Source organism: Gymnoscopelus braueri, assembly GCF_963280865.1.
Source record: "Gymnoscopelus braueri genome assembly, chromosome: 17".
In the NCBI taxonomy this organism is placed as follows: domain Eukaryota; kingdom Metazoa; phylum Chordata; class Actinopteri; order Myctophiformes; family Myctophidae; genus Gymnoscopelus; species Gymnoscopelus braueri.
In genome coordinates this window covers 41549836-41577515 of record NC_137617.1, presented here as the reverse complement: position 1 = coordinate 41577515, position 27680 = coordinate 41549836, and the positions used below count along the sequence as shown (strand labels likewise).

Genomic DNA, 27680 nt, shown 5'->3' with positions numbered 1-27680 from the left:
CTATCTGTTTAAGAAAGTAGCACTTTTACCTTAGCGCTAGGTATACTCTTGGTTGCTTGTTTATGCAGGAAATGCACTTAAGACTTCTGGTGATTAGTAGTTTCGTTCCCTACCTATGTTGAATGCACTTATTGTAAGTCGCTTTGGATAAAAGCGTCTGCTAAATGACTGTAATGTAATGTAATGGATATGAAAAATCCAACGGATCCGTCTTGATCACTTGACTTTAGAGATAATTGTGTACCGATTTGCGTGATGTTTGGACAAAATGGCATAGTGGCATTTGTTCCTCAACGTAGTGTGAATGTGACGTGTAAAGTTTCACTGCAATCGGACGCTGCATTCATGATTTGCGGCATTTTGTTAAAATCGGGCCACTCAATCTTAGCCAATCAGGATGGAATATGAAAAATCAAACTGATCCGTCTTGATCACATGAAATTTGGATAAAATCTGAAGGAGTAATATATATATATTTTTTTTTAGATAAATCAGCTACCTGGTGGCGCTATAAAAGGCAGATGTTAAAAATGCAGGGCAAGATTGACACAGATCGTTGCAGTTATAGGTAAAAACACGAATTGGCCTGTTATAACACCACCATGAGGCTGAGTTGAACATTTTCAAGTGGCATTTCTTTCTCGGCCTAGTGGGAATGTGCGTGCAAAATTTCCAATCAGGATGGAATATGAAAAAAATTAATTTGCTTAATGAATATAGAGATACTGTGTACCGATTTGCGTGATGTTTGGACAAAATCTGTTGATGTACTGTAAAAAAATGTGTTTTGCAAAAATCTGCCTCCTGGTGGTGCTATAACAGGCCCATGTGAAAAATTTGGGTCATAGGTTTTTCTCTGGCATCTGGGAGTGTGTGTGCACAATTTCGCTGCGATCAAGCCAACAGTGCTGGAGATTAGCTGTTCACAGACGGACGGACGGACAGGGTGCAGAACATAGTCTCGGTCATGCCTTCGGCCTGGCGGAGACAAGAATTAAATAACAATACGAAAAATATAATAGTAATATGTGTGACATATAACTGAATCCTTGACCCAAAAGTGGGTCCTGAGTCCTGACTCCTGAGCCATAGTTTGAGAACCCCTGGCCCATAGTAATGGGGTTATAATACAGTACTGAGCAGTAATAAGTATTGTGTAAAGGTGTGGGGGGGACTATAAATGTGGGTGGGGTTTGGGGGGTTTGTGGTAGCATTAACAATACATAGACTACATACATTACATTAAATTATATATTAATAGTACCTTTTCAAAATTATCTTTATGGGTGGAAGCTATAGGCGACTTACAAACTTTTGCCTCGATTAACAAACGATTATTTTCTAATTGTGAAAATAGCAGATGTACAAGCTCACAACACGTTTCAACTGTGAGCAATAGATTTTCTATTTATTTCTACGATATAGTATAATTTTCACAAAGTATATAGAGTTAAGTGGTTGATCAGAATTATCTATTTACATTTTTACTGTAAAAGAAATTGACATTTCTTCATGAAAAAATCATATATATATATATATATATATATATATATATATATATATATATATATATATATATATATATATATATATATATATATATATATACACTTGCTTCTCCATTATCTTCTCCATTATCTTTATTGTCACATATCAGGTTTACAGGTGAAACTAATTTCAGTTGGTGAAGTCGATTATCGGTTCTAAATATCGGTTTCGATACATTATTTTCGGTTAATAATTGCCCAGCCCCTCATAGCAGCAGCAGGAAGTTACAAATACTTTGATAGGGGGGGAGGAGGAAAAAAAAGTGACACACATCGGTTGTGTGACAGGTCACGTGATCCGGAAGGTGGGGGGGGGTGGAGAGCAGATCAGAGCTGATGTTCCAGAGCAGAGCAGTGTTGCCATGTCCGCTTATTATAAGCGACTTTGGGCTTGTTTTTCTGATAAGTTGCTTGTAAATATTGATACAGTAGTTGCAGGTTGCGATTTTTTTGGGCTTGTTTCTAAAGTGTAGTTGCTTATTTGGGCTTGTTTCTAAAGTGTAGATGCTTATTTGGACTTGTTTTAAAAGTGTAGTTGATTTGGGCTTGTTTCTAAAGTGTATTTGTTTATTTGGGGAAACTAAAGTGTAGTTGTTTATTTGGGCTTGTTTCTAAACTGTAGTTTGGCTTGTTTCTAAAGTGTTGTTTATTTGGTCTTGTTTCTAAAGTGTAGTTTCTTATTTGGGCTTGTTTCTAAATTGTAGTTTCTTATTTGGGCTTGTTTCTAAATTGTAGTTTCTTATTTGGGCTTGTTTCTAAATTGTAGTTTCTTATTTGGGCTTGTTTCTAAAGTGTAGCTGCTTATTTGGGCTTGCTTCTAAATTGTAGTTTCTTATATGGGCTTGTTTCTAAAGTGTAGTTGCTTATTTGGGCTTGTTTCCTAAACCAGTAGTTCTCAAACATTTTCAAGTCAAGAACACCCAAATGAATATGTATTTGTCTACGGACCCCCATCTACAAATATTTTACGCCAGGGACGTCACCCCCATACAAGATTTGTGTTGAAAAATAGCAGATCTACGAGCTTGTAGATCGGCTATTTTCAAATAAATAGCCAACGTAATATGTTTACAGCTGGCTCTCTCTCTTCCTTTGGGGGCTTGTTTTCGTAGACCCAGTTGCGTGTTTCTCTCACAAAACCTGGCAACGCTGGAGCAGAGATAGAGCCTCTAGTCCAGCTTGCCTGCATTCCTCCTCATTCCTCCTCTCTGTCCAGAAGAAAAGGAGAGAAAAACACCAATAATTATTCAAAGGCGTGTTTGGATGTATGTTCTATCGAAGGATCAGCCTCGCCTTTGGACACAACAATGACTAGAGCAGAGCTCGCACGCAGCTGCGACTAAAGGTTTATTAATACAAACCTAGTAAATGGACTTTACAATAAAGCCGAAAAGGCGTGCTTTTTTTTATATATATACATATATTATGGGAGTTTTTCCCCATGATTCCCGTGTAGGTCAGCGTGCTGTGATCGGGGGGGTTTATGGGATTTAAAACCCCCTACCGAATCTCTCTGTGTTTTTTTTTCTCTCCCTTCTTTCTAAATGAGGATTTGCAAGATGGCTGATGACAGCTATACCCCTAACAAGGACTAAAGGAATATAGGCGACGGCCCCTTTAAGAGATCGCGAGGAGGAGGGGGGGTATATATTTTTTTGTATGTATATCAATTATATATCATAATAATGACTGTTATAAATAATAATGACCATGTATGTTGGCGGTGGCTGTGTTGATGGTTCGAAAATAAACCTCGATCTGTAGAGGTTTTTTTTATTTATTTATACCTGGGCTGCCTGCTGGTTGAAAAATGGTGAGGTGACGTCTGAGATAATTACACCATTTAAATCAAGCTTTGAGGGGAAGTGAGATAAATAATGTTGTTGGCTTGAAAACAAGTGACAAAACGTCTATATTCTATAAAGGAGCTAAAGTCTAAAAAAAGAGGCTTTAAAAAGGGTGGTCATTGGATGAGATTACATGTGTTTTCCAGAGACATAATATGATAGATGGTGTCGGTGGTGTGTGTGTGAGAGAGAGAGAAAAGCAAAAAAAGGCTTCAAACAAGCAGCGGCCAACATTCCAGTGGATTCTAAAAGCCTTTGTTTTGTGCGCATGATGAACTGGATCATTCGGCTATTAAACGATTAACTATGCAGTAACACTAGGCCTCCAGATGAAACGGTTGGCCCGGGTGTGATTTTCTATTTTTTTTTTAGTGCGATCATCATCATAAAAGGCCATTATTATTGTCGAGGCATACGAGGGGGAAAAACCCAAGACTATAGAGAGAGAGAGAGAGAGAGAGAGAGAAAAAGAGACCGAGGCCTTGTGTACAGATATGCGAGGAAGAGCGTCGATCATAGCCGCTGCTGTGCCACATAGTAGCCGATCTACATCTAATAAGGATACATTGTATCGCACAGTGTTATCGTTATTACTATGTCGCTGTTGTGTCATAGACATCTACTGAAGCGCTGAAGATACTTGTCATGCGGATCTGATCTGTACAAATAGTCTTTTTTTTTGCGTGTTATTTAGCCCCGACTGGGCTGCCAAATATAGCATTTGACGCCGTATATAATCGAATTTCTATTGCGAAGGATTTTTGTCCCAACAAATAAACAGTCTTATTTATTGTTGGTCAAACCGACACAAGCTGTTGTTATAAAGGCTGCATTATATTGGTCACTGGATTAAATGCAACCTTGAGGTACTGATGATGATAACATCGATTCCAGGTTAAAGATCTCTATAAATAAGCATTCAGGGTGTGGATTTAGAAGGCAGCCAGGAAACGCAGTCTTGTTTTTGGTTTTGTGTTCATTTCTGCTCTCTTGATTCTGAATCAATCATAAACCTGGAATTCAGGCTCATTAACCTTAAGTTTAAAGGCCTGTACAGACAGACAGACAGAGAGAGAGAGAGGATCAAGTGTCTCTCATTTGCTACACAGAGATTGATTCACCATTGTCACCCATGTACAGTAAAGTGATCACATGAGCAGGCCTGTAGATCTTCAACTAAAAACCCTGTTCCATGTTGGCTCTCTCTCCATGCCTTGTTTGCGTTCCATCGTTTACCTGTAGCTGACAAGAATGTAAGCTTAGCTAGCTAGGCCACAGCTGCTTCCAGTAGGCCTGTATAGGTACACAGTACACACACACACACACACAGCAGGCAGGCTCCCATGCATGTGCTGTAGAGGAAATGAAAGCACCATTTACGGTAAATCATCTGCGTAACGTCAGCCCCTACTTTGTGTTGTAATCACAAAAGGTGTTGTCATCGTCGCCCGAGGCCTTCCCTGGTCATCCACTGGAATTTGCCTTCATGTCGCAGCAATAAGCAACTACTGTCAGGGGAGTCGAGGCAGTCTCACCTGGACCTGGTATTCACAGACTCAAGGGGTGGGCTGTTTTCTTCGGAGGGGGGATTGTGACAGTTCCCCTTTATTTTATTAGTTTTTTTCAATCTGGTTCACTCCGCTGTCAGAGCACTTCCTGGTTAGGCTTTGATAGTTCCCAGTGTTTGGAACGAATAGGTAGACCTAAACCAAACCGGGTTAACTAAAACCCCAGGAGGACCGGACGCTGGTGCATGCCAGCCGCCCCGGCCACGATGATGGCCTCCGAGATGGCCGAGACCTGGAGGAACTGTTTCGAGGAGGAGCTGATCTGCCCCATCTGCCTGCACGTCTTCGCCGACCCCATCCAGCTGCCGTGCAAGCACAACTTCTGCCGGGGCTGCATCAGCGAGGCCTGGGCCAAGGAGCAGTCGATGGCCCGCTGCCCCGAGTGCAACCACGCGTACTCGCAGAAGCCCAGCCTGGAGAAGAACCACAAGCTGTCCAACATCGTGGAGAAGTACAACGCGCTGAGCGTGGAGAAGCCGCCGCCGCCGCCGCCGCAGTGCATCCTGTGCCGCCGTGGCCCGCCACTGCCGGCTGTCAAGGTGCGCCCGATAGTTATTATATTGTTTTGAGATGATTGTAATTGTTTTTTGCATAATGGTCAGAGTAGTCAATATTGTTTCCATGTTGAAAAATGTCCATACATTTTCAAAAGGAATTGTGGAAAAAGCAGATCTACTAACTATTTCCGCTACTTTTTAAAAATGTTATTAACCCATTAAGACCTGGAACTGTGTCATTTTTAGATTTGAGCTAAAAAGCTTTATTTTACACTTTGGCTATTCAAAAATAGCAGATATACAAGCTCATAGCGCGGCACCGAGTGCCGCGCTACGAGCTTGTAGATCTGCTATTTTAGAAAAATCGTGAAAATGTGTGCAAATCTTTGAATATATATATTTTTAAAGCAAACATTTTTAACTCAAATCTTTGCTTCTGGGGGGTCCCTGGAACAAGATATTTTGATGGGGGTCCGCGGCCAAATACATATCATTTTGGGGGTCCTTGACATGAAAAAGATTGAGCACCACTGACATAGAAACATACGTTTTTCAGAATACTGTTGAGATTTAGGAGACATGTAGAATCGGCTTCAGGTCTCAATGGGTTAAATATCTCAGTCATTTCTTTAGTTATTTGTCATACCTGCCCATGTGCAAGTTTGTTCACGAACCCTAAAAGCCAAAAACTAGAGATGTCATTTTAATTAACATGGTCCACTGTTCAATGCCTCCCCCAAAATAACACAATGAAATCATTAATCTGTAACTATTCGTCAAGTAAAACAAATGTCAACGATCGTGCCCAACCCCCTCATATAGGTGTGCCTGCGCTGCAACGCGCCGTGCTGCCAGTCCCACGTCCAGACGCACCTGCAGCAGCCATGCTCGGCCCTGGGCCACCTGCTGGTGGAGGCGGAGGCCGTGAAGGCGTGGACCTGCCCGCAGCACGACGAGTACCGGCTGTACCACTGCGAGGCCGAGCAGACCGCCGTCTGCCAGTACTGCTGCTTCGCCCGCTGCCACCCCAGCCACGGGCACGCCGTCACCGACGTGGAGCTGAGGCGCAACGACATCAGAGTAAGGACACGCGCATGCAGTCACGCCACGCCACGCACGCGCACAGACACACACACACACGTTTTATATCCATGAAATAATCTATATAGAGCAGGGTCAGAGTCTAACTACAATTACAATGTAGGCATTTAGCTCTTATCCAGATCGTGCCTCACAATAAGCAAGATAATCACATTCATAGAATGCAGAGAGACGTTGTGTAGTGACTAACTAGTATCCCAGGTGAACCAAAAACCTAGCATCAGTCAAATTAATACGCTATCGAAATAACAATCTGTACATTGAAACAGGCTGCATGACAAAAACGCAGAATCGCGACTGGTTTCGGTTTCTTGCCGTCAAGACGGCCTTTGATCAGACGCACATTGTATGTATGAAAGAAGGATCAGGAAAGTGATTTAACACCTTTTTAACATGCAAATGAGCTGTCACCCTCGAGGGTCAGTGTATTCGAAAAACAGCATTACCCAAGTCAGTGAGTGGTTGCACATTCCTAAAGAAAACAAACGCACAACAAAGGACATGTTTTAACGCCATTAGCCCGGTTGCAGACAAACACACCGTTAAGGGTAGACCTTTGAAACCACTTTGAAACGCCCTCCAGCAGTGTGTTACCCAAAGCAAATTTACATGTGTATGTGTGTGTGTGTATATATTGTGTGTGTTTGTGTATAGTGTGTAAAGTGTGTGTGTGTGAGACTGCGAGTCTATCTTCGAGTCTATACATTTTCAATTTGTGATCCATTCCAGCCCGTTCTCATCTGCTGGAATGACAAACAATGTAGTGGAGGGCGAAACAATGAGAGGGCTCTCAGCCGGGCCTTATCTCCCCAGCACAGGTGCATCCTTGCTTGGGATCGCCGGTCATGAGAGGGGGGGGGGGGGGCTTAAAGCCGCGGTGAGGGAGGGCTCTAGAGCGGTGAAATTAAAGTGATTCGTCACTAGATTCTATATGGTTTCTATGGGCCTTTATTTATACTGTATATTATTATTATTATTATTATTATTATTATTGTTATTATTGTTATTATTATTATTATTATTATTATTATTATGATTATGATCAATATTGTATTTGGTGATGTATGCCACAGGTTTTCAAAGTGGGGGTCCAAGGCCCTCAGGGGGGCACCCAGGGGACACCAGGGGGGCCAATTAGACAGGAGAGGAATGTTGTTTTTGAATTAAATTAAATGCATAAGGTTAGTGTGCCAGTTTAACCACTTTCAGCCTGGAGTCACTGTTTGGGCATATCGTTACTGTCAAAATATTTTTTATTTGGCTTATTTTTAAGCCATTTCACTACAGTGGGCCCACAGCCCAGAGGCTATGGCTATTTGGAGGTCGTTGGCACGGACACGTTTGGGAAACCCTGATATATATACTGTATTATTATTGTTAATGATACGGCACTAAAAGCATTTTTAGTGCCTGTATTCTATAGAAATCCAGTAGGATGGTTGGAGCGGATGTGTTTACGAGTGGGTGTGTAGGTGGGCTGGGAATGGGTTTTAGTCAGCAGGGAAACCATGAGTCCTTTAGCACTGACTCATTTGTCACGCCCAACGCCCAGTTTTGGGTGTCAACTCGGACGAGTTTAGGGTGTATTTCCTGACAGGGCTCTGTATGTGACTCAGCTCATGTGTAATTTATAACTTCCTTCAGGCCGGGGAAGGGCCTTATACAGTATAGGTAATCTTTAGGTCTTAATTCATAGGCGTGTTTGGCTATAAATACTTTACATTCCTATTCCTGTTTTATTACAGAACGGTCTGTATCTGACATGGTTCGCAGAGGAGAGATTGTGTGCACATCTTGTTCTTGTATTTAGGCCAGGTGCTGGACGTAAAGGCAAATATCAAGGAGAAGAAGGTAAAAAACATCCGCACACTGGTTTAAAGCTCCCCAAAAAAATGTTTTCTTTAACGTTTCGACCTTATTGGTCTTCATCAGGCAAAAAATAATGGGTTTTTTTGCCTGATGATGACCTATAAGGTCGAGACTCGGAACGTTGCGCCGTTAAATAAAATAACATTTGGGGAGCTTTAAAACAGTGTGTGGATGTTTTTACCTTCTCCTTGTATCTGACATGGATCATCTGTACTGAACTGATGCCTTAAAGGAGGAGTTCACCCAAAAAATGACGTATTTTCTATCAATTACACTCCCCATGAAGCCTTGATTTCATGGATTTATTTTTGTTTTTGTGCCATTCCTAAGCCAATAACTTGATGACCGGGTGTGTATCCGGTAGGAGACACAAATAATCTACTTTGTGTCTCCTACCGGATACATTAGCCGTTAGGAGACGGGAATCAAATTATTGTCTTAGGAATGCCACAAAAACAAAAATAATTCCATGGATTCAAGGCTTCATGGGGAGTGCAATTGATAGAAAATAAGTCATTTTTTGGGTGAACTACTCCTTTAACCCTTATTTGTCCTCCATGTTGATTACATGGAGGACCTCCCACCACCCCCCAATACCTCCTCTGTAAGCCCCTCCATATTATTCACCCTACTAAAACCTCCCAGGCCCTTTCAAAATGATTGCATAATGGCCCGTTCGCAAACATAATTGCAGTTGTTTTGCATAGAATCATTGGAGTCGTTTTCCATTCCAAAATGTTCCTTAATATTTGAAAAGCATCCGTGAATTCTCAATGCGACGCGTTGTGTGCTTGCAGATTGGCTATTTTCACTATTTTTCTTTTCTTTTTGAAAGTTTTATATTATTAAGTATATGCAGCCTTGCCTGCAATTGACTTTACGAAAGCCTAAAAAGGCAAACTGAACGTGGGAACTTATAATTAAAAATGACATTTCTAAGCCCACAATTACGTCATGAATCGCAATCATTTCCATGACAGTTAAACCGCCAACTGTAAAGTTTCACGATCGTGACAGCCCTACTAAAACTTCGAGCTGAGGAAGAGCCACCAGGCCCAAAACGTCACCTGGATGGTACTAATAAAAACCTTTTGAAGCTACAGCCAGTGTGTGTGCACTCAATTCTATTGAGGCGCCTGACTTTTTTAGACTGTGGATGTGCGTAAGGATGGGATGATAATGGTTGTTACTGTTAATTGCGATAAAAAATAAACGCTCACAATAATCACTTTGCTGTGAAATTGTCCTTCGTCATACACTGGACCTGAGTTGGCTCTGTACCTGGACCGCTCCTTTTCCGTCCGCATCGAATGTCTGCACCAAAAATAACAGATCTACAAGCTCACAACGCATTGAGAGCTTGTAGATCTGCAATACTTTTTTGCTAATGTTCCCTCCAGAATATGGATGCTGGTCGTGCAAGTGGTAATAACAAAAGCGGCCTTTTTAAGAATGTTTTGATTATCGCGATATCGTTAACCCATTCAATCCGGGAACGCATCTGTGTGTCATATTTCTATTAAAAAATAGCAGATATACTCACAGAGTGCCTACATTTTATTTTCAAAATCCTAACAGTATGTTGCTATATATCAGTGGTGTGAAGGACCTCCAAAATGATATGTATTTGGCCGCGGACCCCCCATCTCAAAATATGTTGTTCCAGGGACCCCCAGAACCAAAGAATTTAGTTACAAATGTTCGCTTTAAAAGATATACGTATATTCAAAGATTTGCACACATTTTCCAAGATTTTTCAAAAAATAGCCGCGCTATGAGCTTGTAAACCTGCTATTTTTGAATAGCCAAAGAAATCTTAAAATGACACAGATGCGACTGTTTTGTCCACAATAATAGTGACATATATGATCCCATCCCTGGATGTGCGTGCTTTATTCACTTGTCTGTTATAGCCCTACTAAAACCCCCTCCTCCTCATCATCATCTGCCAGCCAACCCAACCCAACCCCACTCCAGGCTGGGACTGACCTTCCCTCTGGGTCCCTCCCTCCCCTCCAGCTCCACTCTCCTGCTCTGGTGCTCCTGATGGAAAAGACAATGTGTTGAAATGACAGCTAAAATAGATCCCTCCTCCCCCTCTCCTTACACTGGGCCGCCACTCCCCCCCTAAAGGTACCCCTGCCTGGGCCGCTGGCTCGGTCCTCCCCACCCCCACCGTTCCAGGAAGCGACCGACCGACCAACCGACGTCTCTCCACCAACCATTTCTCTTCCAGCCGGCCTCTAGACTGAGCCTAATTCAATCATCGCAACCAGGTCACAGTCCTGGATCCAGTGTTGCCATGTCTGCTTGTTATAAGCGACTTTGGGCTTGTTTTTTCTGTAAAGTTGCTTGTAAATTTCGGTGGTTGCGTTTTTTTGGGCTTGTTTTCCTAATGCTGTTTAAACCAGTGGTTCTTTTTCAAATTTTTCACATTTTCTTCAGGATTTGTTTTAAAATAGCAGATCTACAAGCTCACATCTGCGATGCGTTGTGAGCTTGTAGATGGGGCTATTTTCAAATAGGTGATGTATATAGGTTTAAACTGGGGCTCATGTTGTAGCCTAGTCGCTTCTTTTGGGCTTGTTTTCATAGACCTGGTTGCTTGTTTCTCTCGCAAAACCTGGCAACACTGCCTGGATCTAGCCATGCCAACTGTGTGTGTGTGTGTGTGTGTGTGTACTCGTATTACTATACTTGTGAGGGCCAAATGTCCCCACAAGTATAGTAGAATTTGAGAAACAAGACACCGTGAGGACAATTATCCGGGTCCTCACTAGAGAAATGGTTGAAATGTTTTTTGTTTAGTTTTTAGACTAAGGCTCACAATTAGGAAAATATTCAGGTTAGGATTAGACATTTAGAGGTTAGGGTTGGAGTTATGCCTGATTTATACTTCGTTGCGATCCACGAGCTTGTAGATCGGCTATTTTCGGCTAGAATCACCGTCCTAAAATGCTGATGTCCTCACATGTATAGTAATATAAACACGTGCATGCGGGCGTGCGTACACACACACACACACACACACACACACACACACACAGACACACACACACGTGCACATGATCCAGGGGGCGTTGACCTGTAGGACTAATGACTGAGAACTACAGGGAGTGAAACGTTCCCATTAGTGGCCCCACTCAGCCCTGCCTTCTGCCTGGGCTCTAATCCCAGACTCACCACCAAGCAAGCCCCCAGTGACTTATTATTTATTCTTCATGTCTTTGTGTATGGGGATGGGTTTGACATGCTTCATGTGGATCAGGTTGGCATTAAGTACCAAAACGTCTTGCACTTCCTCTGTGTAGCGCCATCGTCACTGAACCACAACGCCGTCTCGGTGTAGAACCGTGAGGGATTCTATATTAAAATGAGTGAAAATATGAATCAAATATGAAACCCGTTAAGACCTGAGGCTGATTCTACAAATCAGTAGTTCTCACACTCAAGATTTTTCAAAAATCTTGTGAGCTTGTATATCTGCTATTTTTAATATCCATCTCTTAACCACTTGAACCCTAGTGTCCTTATTCTATGGGTGAACATTCAGCGAAAAATAGTGGCCATCGTTAAAGGGAACCGTTAAGAGGGAATCGTTAAGGAACCGGAATCGTTAAATTCCGAAAGGATCCTCAACCCTAATGGGGATCCACGGCATAATGTCAATATCAATTTAGGGGTCCTTGACATGAAAATCTTTTCATGTCAAGGACCCCTGAAACGGAGGATACCCTCAACGCTTGGGGGGGGGGGGAGGACAGTTTCCAGGGGGTCCCCAGCAAAAGTGGTTAATATAGCGTCTTATTCGTTTATAACCACTTTATCCATTTATACGTTGGCTATTCAAAAATAGCAGATCTACATTTTTTTTTTTTTTTTTTTTTAAAGTTTTTTTTTCCCTGGCACAAAACCTTTTCAGATGGGGGGTCCGCGGCCAAATAAATATACATTTTGGGGGTCCTTGACATGAAAAGGTTTGAGAAGCACTGCTCTAGGACATGGGTTCTCAAAGTGGGGTCCGGGGACCCCCAGGGGTCCTTGGGGGGTACCAGGGGGGTACCAGGGGGGTCCCCAGCAAAATGAGTTAATACAGCGTCACAATCATTTGAACAACTTTAACCATATTTTATACTTTGGCTATTCAAAAATAGCAGATCTACAAGCTCATAGCGCGTCACTTCGTGCCGCGCTATGAGCTTGTATATCTGCTATTTTTGAAAATGTTTGAAAAATATCGAAAATGTTTGAATAATATTTTTACATAAATATTATTTTCTGGGGGTCCCTGGCAAAATCTTCTCAGATGGGGGTCCGCAGCCAAATACCTATCCATTTGGGGGTCCGTGAGATGAAAAAGTTTGAGAAGTACTGCTCTAGGAGATCTAGAGATCATGGTAGAGTGGTTCAGTGTGACGTGGCAACACGAGGGACCGCCATGCGAGCCACGTCTGGGAGCCGCACGCTTCGCCCTGCTGTCACTGTCCCGCTATTAACGAGCGTTGTTGTCACAACACTGCAATGACTCACAAGATCAGACCCTGTGTGTGTGTCTGTGTGTGTGTGTGTGTGTGTGTGTGTGTGTGTGTGTGTGTGTGTGTGAATACATGTGCATATTATTAGAGAGGAGCGGAGAGAAACGATCGGCTGGGTGGTGGTGGTGGGGGGGGTTGATTAGATGTGTGGAATGCTGGGGAAGGAATAGTTATTCTGGGGCAGTGGTGGTGGTTCTCAAAGTGTGGTCCGGGGCGGGAACCCCCAGGGGTCCTTTTTGAGGGGGTTCCAGGGGGTCCCCAGCTAAATTAAGTAGATATAGCATCACAATCAGTTTGTAACCACTATCAGTTTAACCTACTTTGGCTATTCGAAAATAGCAGATCTGTAAGTGCACACACAAAAAAACTGTTCCCTGGTACAACATCTTTTGAAATGGGGGGTCGGGGGGGTCCACGGCCAAATAATCCATATCAATTTTGGACATGAAAAAAATGTTTGAGCACCCAGTGTTCTAGCAGTCCAGAGATGCTGCTTTTTCTGCCTCTTCCTCCTCTTCTTGCCCATTTATCTACCCCCCCCCTTTCATTATTTTCTCCCTCACTCATGCAAACACAAAATAGCATTTGGTTGCTATGACAGCCACCCCACCCCTCCCTCGGCCCGCCAAGATTGTGTGTTGTTGGTCGGACAGAGACGGAATTAGCTTGGTTCCCAAGCTGGCTCCTAATGCTACGTTCACACTGGCAAGCTAACAAAAGATAACCAAGCTACAAAGCGACGCAGACGCGCGTCTGTCGCAGAGTCGCCGTTGAAGTGTCGATCGACACACTCGTCGACGTCAAGCGTGCGTGCGACGAGCAAGAAAAATATAAAGGAAAATATAAAAGCCTGCGGTTACAAAGAACATATAATTAGTCATAATTAGTTTTCCCCCATTACAAGCAGGAATTGTGTGAAGAGAGAAGATGAGTCGAAACACTTGATGGTTTGGTAGCTTTGTAGCTGCAGTTGAAGCCAGCTCAACTTGGATTGTAGCTTTTGTAGCTACTACAAACGTCGGGCGTCGCTTTGTATGTCACTGGCTTTCATTGAAAATGAATGGTAGCATGTAGCTTTGTAACTTCATGTCACTGGCTTCCATTGAAAATGAATGGTAGCATGTAGCTTTGTATCTTCATGTCGCTGGCTCACATCCTATCCTATCCATATATTAAGGAAACCATTGATCCTGGATTGAGCAATTGATCTGTACTTGCACACGGGCGTTGACCATTAGCATAATTATGCAGACAGTGAGGAAGCCTGTTTTTCACTTTCCCAAAATGTAAGCTGTTCATTAGCGTTTTTTCCCTTTTTTTTCTGTCTATGGGATCTGTTGTCACGGTTACGCTCATGGGCTCTGTTGTCATGCCCCCACAGGCTATGGGATCTCTAGCTGCTGGCTAGACTTGGCTTAGAGACACACACCGCCACACAGACAACGGCAGAACACACCGTGCACGCTGCAAACCGTGTCCACACACACAGCGTTTTATGAGCGGGAGGGGCGCTTTGGATATCATCTCCATAGCACTAGCACACAGATTGACACGTGCAATGGACGAATCCAGGTTGTGTTATTAGCACAAATAGCTTAGCTGAAACAGCATAAACATCAACATTGTGGGTGGCAACGATTCCACGGCGGGTCGTAAATGACTGGGTTGTCACACACCACACACAACAGGATTAAATCACTCTCCAAAACTTAAACTATGCATAGTCACGAGCGCATAACCCAAAAGTCTGCTTATAGTTTGGCTGCCCACATTGGATGGATTCGTTTTTTTTTTATATATGAATTTTGATTAGTTTTTTATAAGACATGACATAAACAAGACATAACAATAAGACAAACAAAACCAGACTAGAATGCATGTTAAACATGATTAAACTATCATAATGAGGTACTGTATAGGCAAACAGAATACAACAATTGGACACGTTAGCAATTGGGCCTGTACAAAACAGAGCAGTCACACAGCAGAGTCGAGATAAGACCCCAGTTGTACTCGAATGTTGCTAAACTGTCCTGTTTGTTGCAACGCAGCCTCTCCAGATGTATCAGTGATACAAACTCATTGAGCCATCTAGTAAAACAAGAAGCGGTGGAAGTCTTCCACTCTGTTAAAAACAATTCTCTTTGCTACAAGTGTACCAAGCATAAGAGCCTGTTGGACAGAGTACGGCAGAGTGAGAGACGCTTCAGAGCAACCAAACAAGGCAGTTAGTGCATCAGGTTCAATATGAAAACCGTATGCTCTGCTTTACCAAGCAAACATGTTTTGCCAGAATAAAACAATCCTTGGGCAGGACCAGAAAGTGTGACCCAACTTGGAGATGTTGCATCTGTCACAAGTAACGGAAACAGTTGGATACATTTTATTCATTTTAACCTTAGAGTGATGTAATCTGTGCATAGCGGGCATGGACTAGTTGAAAATGAATGGTAGCCTGTATGTAGCTTTGTAGCTGGCAGGGTGAAGGCAGCGTAATATCACAGGCACAGGCCTCCCTCATTTCTCTTTTTCCTAATCTCTTTGTGTTTGTTTCTTCTTTCTTTCCCTGTGTTTTCTCATCTAACAGCAAAGCCTGTTGAGGCAGCAGGAGCGCGTGGAGGAGCGGGTTCAGGACATCGAGGAGCAGCTCTGCAAACTCGACTCGGACAAGTGTGTGGTGGAGGTACGTTCTGCACGGTACAGTCGTGCTCCTCTGAGGGCGTACCAAATGGAACCAAATGGACCCTCACGGGTCCATTTGGTTCCATTTGGTACGCCCTCAGAGTTAAATGGACACTGAGCGTTACATTCTGCATAATACAGTCATGCTCCTTTTCGTGTATGCACACCACTTTGCGTTGTGTAGTTTCCTTGACATTATGTAACTCGTCCAGTTGGTGAGATATCTTGCTGCGTTGCTCCATCGATTAGAAATTGATGTTCCAAAAATAGTCTCCACATTGACGTACCTACATTTCATGGTGAGACGGCTCTTGAAGTCACTCTTTTAGCACATAAACGAACACAGACCAAGCCGATTCTGACAATATATAATACATCAACCGGTACAGCATTTACATTAGTTCTATTTGAAGATCCGGTTTCAGTCCGAGCGTTCTTCCTAATTCAAATAGCTAAAGAAGAAGAAGAAAATAGCACGTCTCTACAAGCTTGCGTGAGCTTGTAGATCTGCTATTTAAAAATATTTATTTATTACTGCTATTATAAACATTTTAACAACACAAATCTTGTAAGTGGGTTCCCGGCATGAAATATATATTTTTTGCCAGGATCCGCAGCCAAATACATTAATTTGAGTGTCCTTGACATGAAAAGAGTTTGAAAAACACCAAGTTTGCATCATGACAAAGTTACTACACAACCCCAAACCTCTTCCAAAGTGTCATTGCGATGTGAACTTATTTGTGCATGCAGCAAGGTTATTATAGTTTTGAATTTTTCATTATTTTTTATTTAGTTTTAACTTTGGTTTTCAATTTCAGGTTTGGTTTTGATTCGTTTTTAAAGCGAGTTTGCTAGTTTATAAAATAGTAGTAGTTTTCGTTATTTCTTGTTAGTTTTAGTTAACTATAACTTTTTACTTAAGCAAAAGCTCACAAAGTTGTAGATCGGCTATTTTCTAATAGCCGTAGTATAAAACTGACTATTATAACCCTGGCGTACACGTGTGCCTGTTTCAGGACCGGGTGTGCGAGCTGAAGGAGGAGGTGCGCCTGCAGTACCAGCGGATGCACCAGCTCCTGGAGGAGGACCTGGGCAAGACGCTGGAGGTGCTGGAGCGCGCCCAGTCGCGCTTCTGCCAGGAGAACGCCGCCCAGGTGCTGGCGCTGGGCGAGCAGCGGCACGAGGCCCAGAAGCTGCTCAGCTCCGTGCAGACGGCCTTCAACAAGGCCGAGGAGCTGAGCTTCATGAAGAACACCAAGCCTGTCAGAATCCTCATGGACAGGTGAGAGACAGAGAGAGAGAGACTCACTCCCAATCTTCCGCCGTAATCTGAAGACTCACCTCTTCAGACTCCACCTTAGCCGGTAGCACTGTAGCACTAGCCTTGACGACCTTGCAGGCTTATGCAAAGGATAAAATGTCATTCAGATAGCATGTTATGTGTAGACAGATGCCAGGTCATTTGTAGACCTGGCATCCTATAGTGTGTGTATAGTTTCAATGTACAGATTTTCTTTTTCATGGTGAAACGGCTCTGGAAGTCACTCTTTTAGCACATAAACGAACACAGACAACGCTGATTCTGACAATATACTGTATAACATCACCCGGTACAGCATTTACATGTACCAGAGCATTCTTCCTAATTCAAATAGCTAAAGAAGAAGAAGAAAATAGCACATCTCTACAATCTTGAGCTTGCGTGAGCTTGTAGATCTGCTATTTTCAAAAAATCCTGAACATGTTATAAACAATTTAGCAACACAAATCTTGTAAGTGGGTTCCTGGCATGAAATATTCACTTTCAAGATTTTTCTAAAATGTTCAAAAATAGCAAATGGGTTAAAATGGATCAGTTCTGCTCTACGATACCCAGGATGCATTGCAGGATACAGTCAGTAGATGGTGGTTAAGGGTAAAGTAGTGACTCTCAACCTTTGTCATTTCAAGGACCCATCTGTTTAATGTTAACGGGTCCATTTGGTTCCATTCATACACTCTCTCTCTCAGAGATACAGATGCGTAAGGGTCCATTTGTTGGGCCCCGGACCCAGACGGTGGGTTAAAGCTGCAATCCATAGGAATTAATGTAAAATGTAAGGTTTCGAGGTGGAGGATATGATACGATAAACACACACTTGAGGACAGACACAACACACACACACACAGATTCTGTGCAGCACTGTGGATATCACGATGCACTGTGGGAAATGTGTGACGGGTTTTGCCCTTTCTAGCGATAGGTTGTGTCTATGAATGGTCATGGAGAGATTTCAGAGGTGGAGACACAAGCCGAGGTGTGAAGTCCGCTTGTGTCTCCTCCAAACTACTGCTGCTTTTCACTCTGCCGACAGAATGAACTTGAAGCTGGGTTGTATGCGAAAACAATGCGGAACGTCTGACCAATCACAGAACACTCCAAATTAGTTCTGGTGTACAAATACATGCACACAAAGTCCCAAGAGGTGCTGCTTTGTCTCCCCAGTGGTATAAACTGCAGACCAACAAGGAAAATAATCCAAGGCAAAAAAAAAAAATTCAATTTATTATTGAGCAAGGCAACTGAAATTACCTACTGGACACCAGTTCTGGTGTAGTATGCAATGCATTAGGCTTAATACATACATATCAATTTGGGGGTCCTTGGCATGAACATGTTTGAGAGCCACTGTCCCAGGTAACAGCAGATTTTGCGCCCCTCTCTCTCTGACATCCTGCATCCTTTTTCCACCTGGTATATATAGCTCAGGACTCTACCAGCACCTCTGCAGTGAAGGGCACTGTGACACTCCCGTAATAACTTTAGAATATACTATATATATACACACACACTATAACAGCTCTAATATTTTTAGACACAATACACATGACACATTTACCTAATATAGGTTCAAACAAATGCACAATGAAGGGTGGAAATACCAAACCAAAGCCAGACTTCACAAAAAAAACTCCCAACCACCCCCGTCTTGGTCTCACTACTTGGTACAGCCCGACTAAAGCTAATTGACAACATGACTGACATCAGCTAGAGTCTGATCTCTGATGTCCGTTTGGGCACAGGAGATATTACATTTTGAGCTTTGTGAAGTACCCTTGTCAGCCAATAGTGGTCCTACATGACCATAGGATCTACATCTCAATAGAAGAGCAGGGAGGTCACCTCCAATCACATTGGTTCTCAAACCTTTTGGGCTCAGAGAACCGTTGTAAATAACCTTTCCATCCACGGCACCCCGAATGACGTTACTTTACAGCATCTTAGATTTATTTCGGCGGATCGCCACACAAATATGTAAATCTTTCCCCCCGCTAAGATACAGTATGTCATGAGGAAAACTTCAAAAGAATATCTATTTCCATTAGGACAAATTGAAAATAACTTCATACTTGACATTTAACCACTTGGACCACCCCAGCATCCCTATTCTGGGGGGAACAGTCGCCACAAATAGCCGATTTACAAGGGTCACAATGCGAGGCGTTGTGAGCTTGTTTGATTGATTTGAATACTTTATTTACAGTTTGCAAAGACGAGCACAGGGAAGTACAGTTCAATACAAGGTCTGTTTAAGAGGATTTTAAACCCAAGACAGCACTATGCACAGACAAATATACCATACGATGCAAAAACATCATATAAACGAGTAGAAATCGAAAATAAAGATATGTACAGTACGCAGTTCGGGGGGAGGACACATGTTTTTATAACTGTTGGTAGGGCATTCCACATTTTTGTGGCATAGCAGTAGAACAAATTGAATCCCTTGTTAGAGTCAAATTTAGCTCTAATAAAATGTGATTTGTGGAGCTCCCTCTGGTGTTGTGATTATGGACGTCATTGATGTTTTTGAGGTATTTTGACAGGTACATGGGTGTCTTTGTGTTTGAGGTGTAGTGTATCTTGTAGACCGGGCCCATTGCAAGTTGCTGTACTCTGTCCTCTACCCTGAGCTATCCCACCCTAGCAAAGTGATCAGGGGTTAGATGAGTTGTAGATGTAAGATGATTGTAGGTCGGCTATTGTTGGCAAGGAGATTTGGTGTACTGTAGATGGAAAAAGAACGCACAAAGTGCAGTGCAACTCAGTGGTTAAACTGAAGTGATATTGATCAATTCCAAACATGATCAAAGTATCCTGCGGCACCCCTGGATTTGAGTTTTCCATACAGACAGGTTAAAGACAGGGTCATCTTAAACACTCCACATTCATCCAGCTCCACTCGTCAAGCGGCGCATGCTGGTTGTGGTTCTGCTAACATATCCATTCTGATGCCCACCAATGTGTATTTACATCCTCAAAAGTGGCCTCTCACACTTGGCTAAGCGGCGTGTAAGTCATGTTCCCAACGGGGTGACTTCAAGGTTCAAGGTTGCTTTATTTTGTGTCCCTCGGGAGAAAGGCCTATACATCACTCTCCAGCATTATAAATAAACACCCCAACCAGCATATAGTGCAACAAGAGCTGCACCTTAGCACCACCTCAAAACCTTCTACCCCGCCGTCTGCCCTGGAGTGTAATTGACAGAGGGACAAAAGGGTACTTGTACCTATTATAGCTCCACGCATGGACCCTGTACCTCCTACCTGACGGCAGTAACCCATACTCAGGATATAGTACATGAGAGGGGTCAGACACAATCTTCTTGGCCAGCCCAATGGTGGACTGCTCAAAAATGACCTGGGGGGTGTGGACATAACCCATAATCTTCCCTGACATTTTGACCAATCTAAGGATCTCAGATTTATACTTTACCGTCAGGTTTCCGAAACCAACTGGTGATACCATATCTTACAATTGACTCTATAGACCACACATGGGCAACATACGCCCCGGGGGCCGGACCCGGCCTTTTGACCATCTTAATCCGGCCCGCCAAGTCCTCAAAGAACGACAAAATGACCCCCCCAAAACATTCTAAAAGGCTGCCTGCCGTATGTTAATGGTTTTGAGAAAAAATTATTTAACTCGACTCCAATTAATAGTAATTAATATTTACCATTTGAGTACTATACTGTACCTGCATTCCTCCATCCGTATGTACTCAAATGTATGTTTATAATGTAACAGTGAAACAGTCAACCTTGAGTCCATATTTATAACATAACGCAATGTGTTTGATCAGTGACCTATGGAGTGGTGCATATCAGATAAGATACTGTATACATTTATAGGCTCATTTAAAAGTTGATACGGCATTGACGGTGGATTGTTTTATGCAAGTTGATACGGACAAGTTCTGTTTTTATTGTAAGGCCAGAGTACATCGGAGTGATACAGTACAGCAGTAAAAACAACATTTTGTAACTGAAAATTCTTGTTGTTAAAGCAAGTACCTTATTGTAAAGTCTGGCATGTCTACCAAATTCATGCAGTTTTAACATAATTCAGCATTATGCGTTTCAATTGTACAATGTGTGGCCCTTCACTGACTTTGTCAAAGTCAGTATGGCCCCCTGGACATAAATCTTGCCCACCCCTGCTATAGACAAATCCACAGAGCGCTGCCTGTAGCTGCGGTGTCGTGGTGTGGAGCGGCACCCGCTTGACACCGCAGTTACGATTGCCACTCTGTGGATTCGTCTGTACTAGCTCTATAAAAGATCAGCATCCACCACAATCTCCTCGGTTTTCCTTAACATTAACCCATTGATACCTGGAACGCATCTGTGTCACTTTAGATGTCTTTGGCTATTCAAAAATAGCAGATATACAAGCTCATAGCGCGGCACCGAGAGTGCCGCGCTATGAGCTTGTAGATCTGCTATTTTTGAAAAAAATCTTGAAAAAAAAATCTTGAAAGAAAATGTTTTAGATTTTTTTTTTCAAAATGTTTCAAAATTTCAAAACTTTCAAAAAACCTCAGGTCTTAATGGGTTAATTTGTAAGTGATGTTCATCACACCATCCTTTAACTTGTATGTGTGTGTGTGTGTGTGTGTCTTGGCTGCAGGTCCCAGGCGTGTGTGGGCAGTGCGCTCCCCCCTTACAAAGTGGGGAGTCTCAACTCCAAGCTGTTCCTGTCTGAGCTCTCAAAGAGAGAGAAGAGCCTGAGGAGAACACTGGAAGGTAAGGAGAGCTCAAACATCCTGACCACCGTGACCGTCTTGATTACTTAATACAGGGTTCCCACGGTCATGAAATTCCTGGAAATATTCTGAAATTAGACTGTTTTCCAGTCCTGGAAATGGTTTGGAATTTATCAAGTGGTCTGGAAAAATATTTGGCTATGCATTGTTTTGGGCTATTGATTCTGTTAATCAAAAACATGTTCCAAAACATGTCTAAAATTACATGAAATATATAACATAATAAAGTAGTCTTGTGCCAAACGGGCTGCGTGATTGCAGCCTAATGTATACCGCATGTCACATGAGAAAAAGAACAGACCTACAAGCTCACAACGTTACTGCAGCGCGATGCGTTGTAAGCTTGTAGATTTGTTCTTTTGTCACGTAACGTCTTCACTCGCATGATGGGAATGAAGAATTAATCGACTATCAATTCAATGCCGTTACTTTTCAATTAATTGAACTTTTTTGAGAAAACAAAATACAATATTGCGCTGAATGATTGCTATGGAGTACCAAAGTCCTGACGTCACTTGTTCATCCCCTGGGTCGTGGAAGTAATTTCTCCATGGAGAATAACATTGGGTCATCTTAGAATCGTCTCATATATAAGAATTGTGATCCAAAAATAAACAAATTGTCCCGGCGATATTGTCAGGGAGGTGCCTCTGTATCGTTCATGATAGTCAGTCACTCATATTTGATACAGTCTGTTCCTGGCGAAAATGTAACTAATTCGGCAGCGGTAACATTAGCGTTTTCTCACCAGTTGATGCTTCATGTCCTTGATCCTTGATATGACTCATATCATATGAGTCAAACCGCCAGGATCATTTGTTTATGTTTGGAACATAGTTCTTATTTGATGCGATATTATACAAGTCTATGGGAATTCAGAAATTACGTCAGACCTCAGTGCTCTATATAGGCCCGGAAATCGGGTTAAATATTTTGGAAAAGTTTTGGAAATTCAATGGTAAAAATGTGTTTATATATCCTAGCAGTTTTATTTTGGGCAAAGAGTTTTGGTGTAGAGGGGGGAAAAAAGCGGTCCAAATACAGACCCAACTCAGGTTTTACTGTTTTACTAAGAATAGAGGGTTTAAGTGGTTAACCCACATCTCTGTTTTTCTCCCGAACTCTCACTCTTTCTCTCTCTCTCTGTCTCCCTCTCAGCTCCCCTCACCCCTCCCTCGACCTTCCTCCAGGTGGTCCCGGCCTACCCCAGCGGCCAGAGCTCCAGCTCGGGCGCCGAGAAGCGGAAACACTCCACCGCCTTCCCGGACGGCAGCGGCGGGCAAAGCGTGGGCAAGACCTCGGCGGCCGCCTTCAAAGACTCCTCCTCCTCGTCTTCCTCCTCCTCCGCCTCGTCGCTGGCCAAGCAGCCCTACCTGGGCTCCGGCTCCGCCTCCTCGTCCTCCGGCGAGGGCCAGTCGTCCGCCAATCAGCAGCAGCAGCCCCTGGGCGGCCCCTGCGGCCCCTCCCACATAAGCGAGGGCGGCGGGACGGGCGGCGGTGGCAGCAGCGGCGGCTCGCTGGCCAATCACCACTCGGGCTCGGTGTTTGGCTCCTCCCACTTCCCCCCGCCGCCACCGGGGGGCAGCGGCTCGTCGCACGCCTCCCAGCAGGCCGTGCTGCCGCAGTACGGCGGCCGCAAGATCCTGGTGTGCACCATGGACAACTGTTACTGCTCCGGCGTGCCCTCCGTGTCGGGCCACCGCGGCCACCCGCCGTACCCGCGCTCGGGCTCCTTCCCCTGGGTGAGCGCCCAGGACTACCCGCCTCCCCCCGGCCTGGGCTCCTCCGGCTCCATGCAGGGCCTGGCGGTGCGGGACTGGATCGACGCGTCGCAGACGCACAGACACGCGGACTTCTACGGGCTGTACGGGCAGCCCTCGGCAAAGCACTACGTCACCAGTTAACATGAACACACACACGCTAGACACGCACACACGCACATACACACACACACACACACATACAGACACACACACACACACGCACACATCTGTATTACTGTACTTGTGAGGACATCAACATTTTAAGGCCGGTTTTATGAATGCCTTTTCTTCTTTTTTTTACCGTAAGCCTAAAGCCAAAAAAATAGCTGATCTACAAGGTTGTAGATTGGCTATTTTCGGAGCACTGGTATAAATCAGGTCCTCACAATGTCTATTTCACAAATTCTACTATACATGTGGGGACATTTGGCCCTCACAAGTATAGTAACACACATACACAGACACACACACACACACACACACACACACACACACACACACACACACACGCGCACACACGCACAGTAGATGGAAACAGACACTAATATTACAAATTCACAGCATTTATTGACAGGTTAACCATATGAACCCTAGCGTCCCTGTTCTTGGCACAAAATAACCCATCTACAAGCTCACAACGTGCTGTGAGCTTGTAGATCGCTATTTTGGTAAAGAGATTTGGTGTAGAGGGGAGAAAAATTAGGAGGGGGCCAAGTGCAGAGCCCTGGGGGACTCCGGTCAAAGAAGCATAATACTGTAGGGTTTTTTAAGTGGTTAATACACCCAACCACCCTTCCGATTGAACACAGCTACACACACACACACACACACACACATACACACACATACACACACACACACACACCTTAACCGTAGAACACGTACACTCTTTCGGGGGCAGGGTCGATCTTTTCTGTGTTTAATTTCCGTTTTTGTTTTTGTTTTTATTTGTTGTCATGGGTGAATCATGAGGTGTATTATACATTAAAAGTGTCGGGTTCCGTTCACTCTGGCACACACCTGGCACACCTGGCGTAGACTCGCAGAGTCCCGGGCGCCAGGCGGGGGGGGCCGAGAGTACGAGAGGACGAGACCACCTTGTTTTATTTATAGAAGAAGCAGGAGAACGGACTGATAGAAAAATGAACACTTTTTAAAAGATCTGAAAAATGTAAAACGCATAAAATGTATTCTTATGTGTGTGAATGCTTTCCCGTAAAAAGGGGGGAGGGGGCGCTGAGGTCAGGGGGGAGGGGGTGGGGGGGGATTAGTCTCCGCCCTTGGGTTTTAGTCACTGTCTGAGATTTTATCCTGTGTTATCGGCCCTCCTGACTATACTGAGGTTGATTGCCTTATGTTATTACCGTTATTATTATTATGTTGTTTTTTTTCTTCCTTCTGCCCCGTCGGACCGGTAGGCTACTTCCGATAAAGATCCTTTAAAAATAGGACAGAGGTCCTTCTGGAGTCGCTTAATTTTAGTCGCTGCACTTGTGGGCCTCGTTTTTCTTTTTCTTCTTTTCTTTTCTTTTTTTGACGAGTTCAGGGAGGTATCGTACGGCTTCTACACAAAATCGCTCTTCCATGTTCTTCCCCGCCGCGCGGAACACCCACAATGCACTTGGGGTGGAGAGGGGGGGGGGACCCGCCTTGGTATGCCTGGACTACTACAGAGGCCAACTTTCACAGGAGGACATATGAGCTGCTTCGTATGAGTGGTTAGCTCCAAGTGGGTTCTCAAAATGGGTTCTGGGGACCCTCGGGGTTCCAAAGGGACTCTTACAGGTCTGTAACTCTGAGAGCTCTCAGAGTTATGGGGGTCCTAGAAAATCCAAAAGGTTTGAGAACCAATAGTTGTTTGGAACCCAGTCCTCTGAGTTCTGGGAAAACTACTTCCTGTTCCTAACGCTCCCCTTCTGGAGGGAGGGGGGGGGGGGATGTAATCCCCCCACCCCGTTTCCTGCTCACTGTCAGGCTTCCCACAGGACTTTACAATCCTCCGTCTGAGAGAGACTGTTTGCCATTGAATAGTTATTATTGCATTTTGTGTTACTTACTACATCAGTTTGGTCCCATGTTTTTGTCTTAAGACAACTTTTCGACTCGCGGACACGGGAGTAAGAGAAGAAGAACACCGGGACAGACAGACAGACCAAACTAATCAACGCAAGCATCCGGAGGATTGACGATGCTACTTCCTGCAGGGCAACGATGTCACTTCCTCTTGACAAGCACACTAGCTCCCCTGGCTTCCTGTTTGCAGCTGTAAGCATGCGGGGAAGAGTTTTCTAAGCAGTACGAAAAAAACACAAAACGACAACAAAAAGAACGAGAGACAACGGGGGGTAAAAAAAAAAAAAAGGAAAAACAACCCTGGAGTTTTAAAACTGTATCAAAGTAGGGCGGGATGACCTTTTTTCATGAACTTTTTCTAAAGACCGAGACTGGACTGCTATGATGTAGCCGACGGCTATCATCCTTAACTAATGGGTTGTTACAACAACAACGGTCGCAACAACAACGGGAAAAAATACGGAAGTATCTTTTTTTGTAAATATTTTGTGAAATGGAGAGAAAAAAAAGACGACAAAAAAAGGAAAAGAAAATAAGATGGACATGTCATTTGGATGAGGGTTCCAAATAAATAGATAAATTTAAACTAGTCCGTTCTGTTTGGTTTACTTTGTGTCAAGAAATCACATGTTCTCACGCACTTCTCACTTCGTACACAGTGTTAATTTTAACAGCACATTTTGATTTAGTTTTAGTCAGTCTATTGAATAAAATTCCATTTTAGTTTTTGTCATATTTTAGTCATCTGAAATGGTTCAGTTTTAGTCTAGTTTTAGTCGACTACAGTTGATTTAGTCAACAAAAAACTATTTTGGTGGGCCATGTTTGCGTCTTAATGCCTGATTTATACTTTATGCTTGCCGAAAATAACGTGGTGAGCTTGTAGATCGGCTATTTTCGGAATGCGACAACCGCACACAACCAAGCATAAAATGTGTTAAAGGTGGCTCTTAGTTCCACTGGATCTCTTCTCCACTAGTCCTCCCTGACATTTTAGTCTAGCTTAATTCTTTTTTTTACAAAATTGTAAATATATTTAGTTATTGTTTTAGTCATCATAGCAACATTTTTATTTAGTTTTCATCGGTGAAAAAAGGTAGTAGACGAAATTTTTTTTGTCATAGATTTTTAGTTGACGAAATGAACACTGCTCGTACATTTGTTTTGTGTTTTCCCCTGTTATCTGCAGAATGTAGAATCTAACAACATCCCAGGTGATTTGATCTGTTTGCATGGTGGTCAGAGGACTTCCCATATCCACCCCCAACGAGTACTGCTGACATGCACCCACAGTCATTTGCTTTAACGCTTGCTTTGTTGCCTGAAATATCAGATCTACAAGCTCACAGCGCGTGACATCGGCCCCCGTGAGCATGAATCAGGCTCTACAAATGAACAAAAGAGAAAATGAAACCCTCCCACTGTACCGCACCCACAATACATCACCCCTTCACAAAGTTATATATATCGTTGATGTCGGGCAGAAACCTCTTATCTCTTTATTTTTCCATAGATTAATGCCCTACTAGATATTACACAAAAGCATCAAAAGTAGCAGATCTGCAATCTCGAAACACGGCGCGGAGTGGCGGTTTTTGAGCTTGTAGATCTGCAAATGTTGCTATTTTTTTATTTGAATCCTGAAAGTTAGACATACTGTATGAGGTTTCCACCCGACAGAGATGATATATATACACAGATTACACACACACACAGATTCATCATCAATACAGCAATGGAAACACCACAGCAGAGTTTCTGATACAAACATACCCTGCATGTGAGAACATGTGGGGGTGGTGGGGAGGGGGCCTGTGGGAGAAAACAGGATGAAGCAGAGGAGGACCCAAATGAGTTGTCATTCAACGAGAGAGAGACACTATACTCTCTGTGTGTGTGTGTGTGTGTGTGTGTGTGTGTGTGTGTGTGTGTGTGTGTGTGTGTGTGTGTGTGTGTGTGTGTGTGTGTGTGTGTGTGTGTGTGTGTGTGTGTGTGTGTTCCCCTCAGCCTGATGTGTGTGTGTTCCCCTCAGCCTGATGTGTGTGTGTTCCCCTCAGCCTGATGTGTGTGTGTTCCCCTCAGCCTGATGAGGCATGTTGCGTTGC

At 43.5% G+C, this 27680-nt stretch overlaps 1 protein-coding gene across 1 annotated transcript; it reads left to right on the top strand.

Annotated features, from left to right (window-relative positions):
• The first annotated feature begins 2698 nt into the window (after positions 1–2698).
• On the top strand, positions 2699–26164 carry trim8b (tripartite motif containing 8b). The gene is made up of 6 exons (XM_080455375.1): positions 2699–5501; positions 6282–6539; positions 15552–15647; positions 16666–16931; positions 21604–21719; positions 22898–26164. The coding sequence occupies exons 1-6, from the start codon at positions 5148–5150 to the stop codon at positions 23641–23643; spliced, it is 1836 nt and encodes a 611-aa protein (XP_080311501.1). The 5' UTR covers positions 2699–5147; the 3' UTR covers positions 23644–26164.
• Positions 26165–27680: the final 1516 nt, after the last annotated feature.

What these genes read in the sequence shown, in the direction of transcription:
- trim8b (XM_080455375.1), top strand. Translation starts at nt 5,148, where the DNA reads ATGCCAGCCGCCCCGGCCACGATGATGGCCTCCGAGATGGCCGAGACC. An exon ending in CGCCACTGCCGGCTGTCAAG is followed by an intron (nt 5,502 to 6,281) that starts GTGCGCCCGATA and finishes CCCCTCATATAG; the next exon opens with GTGTGCCTGCGCTGCAACGC. An exon ending in CCTGAGGAGAACACTGGAAG is followed by an intron (nt 21,720 to 22,897) that starts GTAAGGAGAGCT and finishes TCTCCCTCTCAG; the next exon opens with CTCCCCTCACCCCTCCCTCG.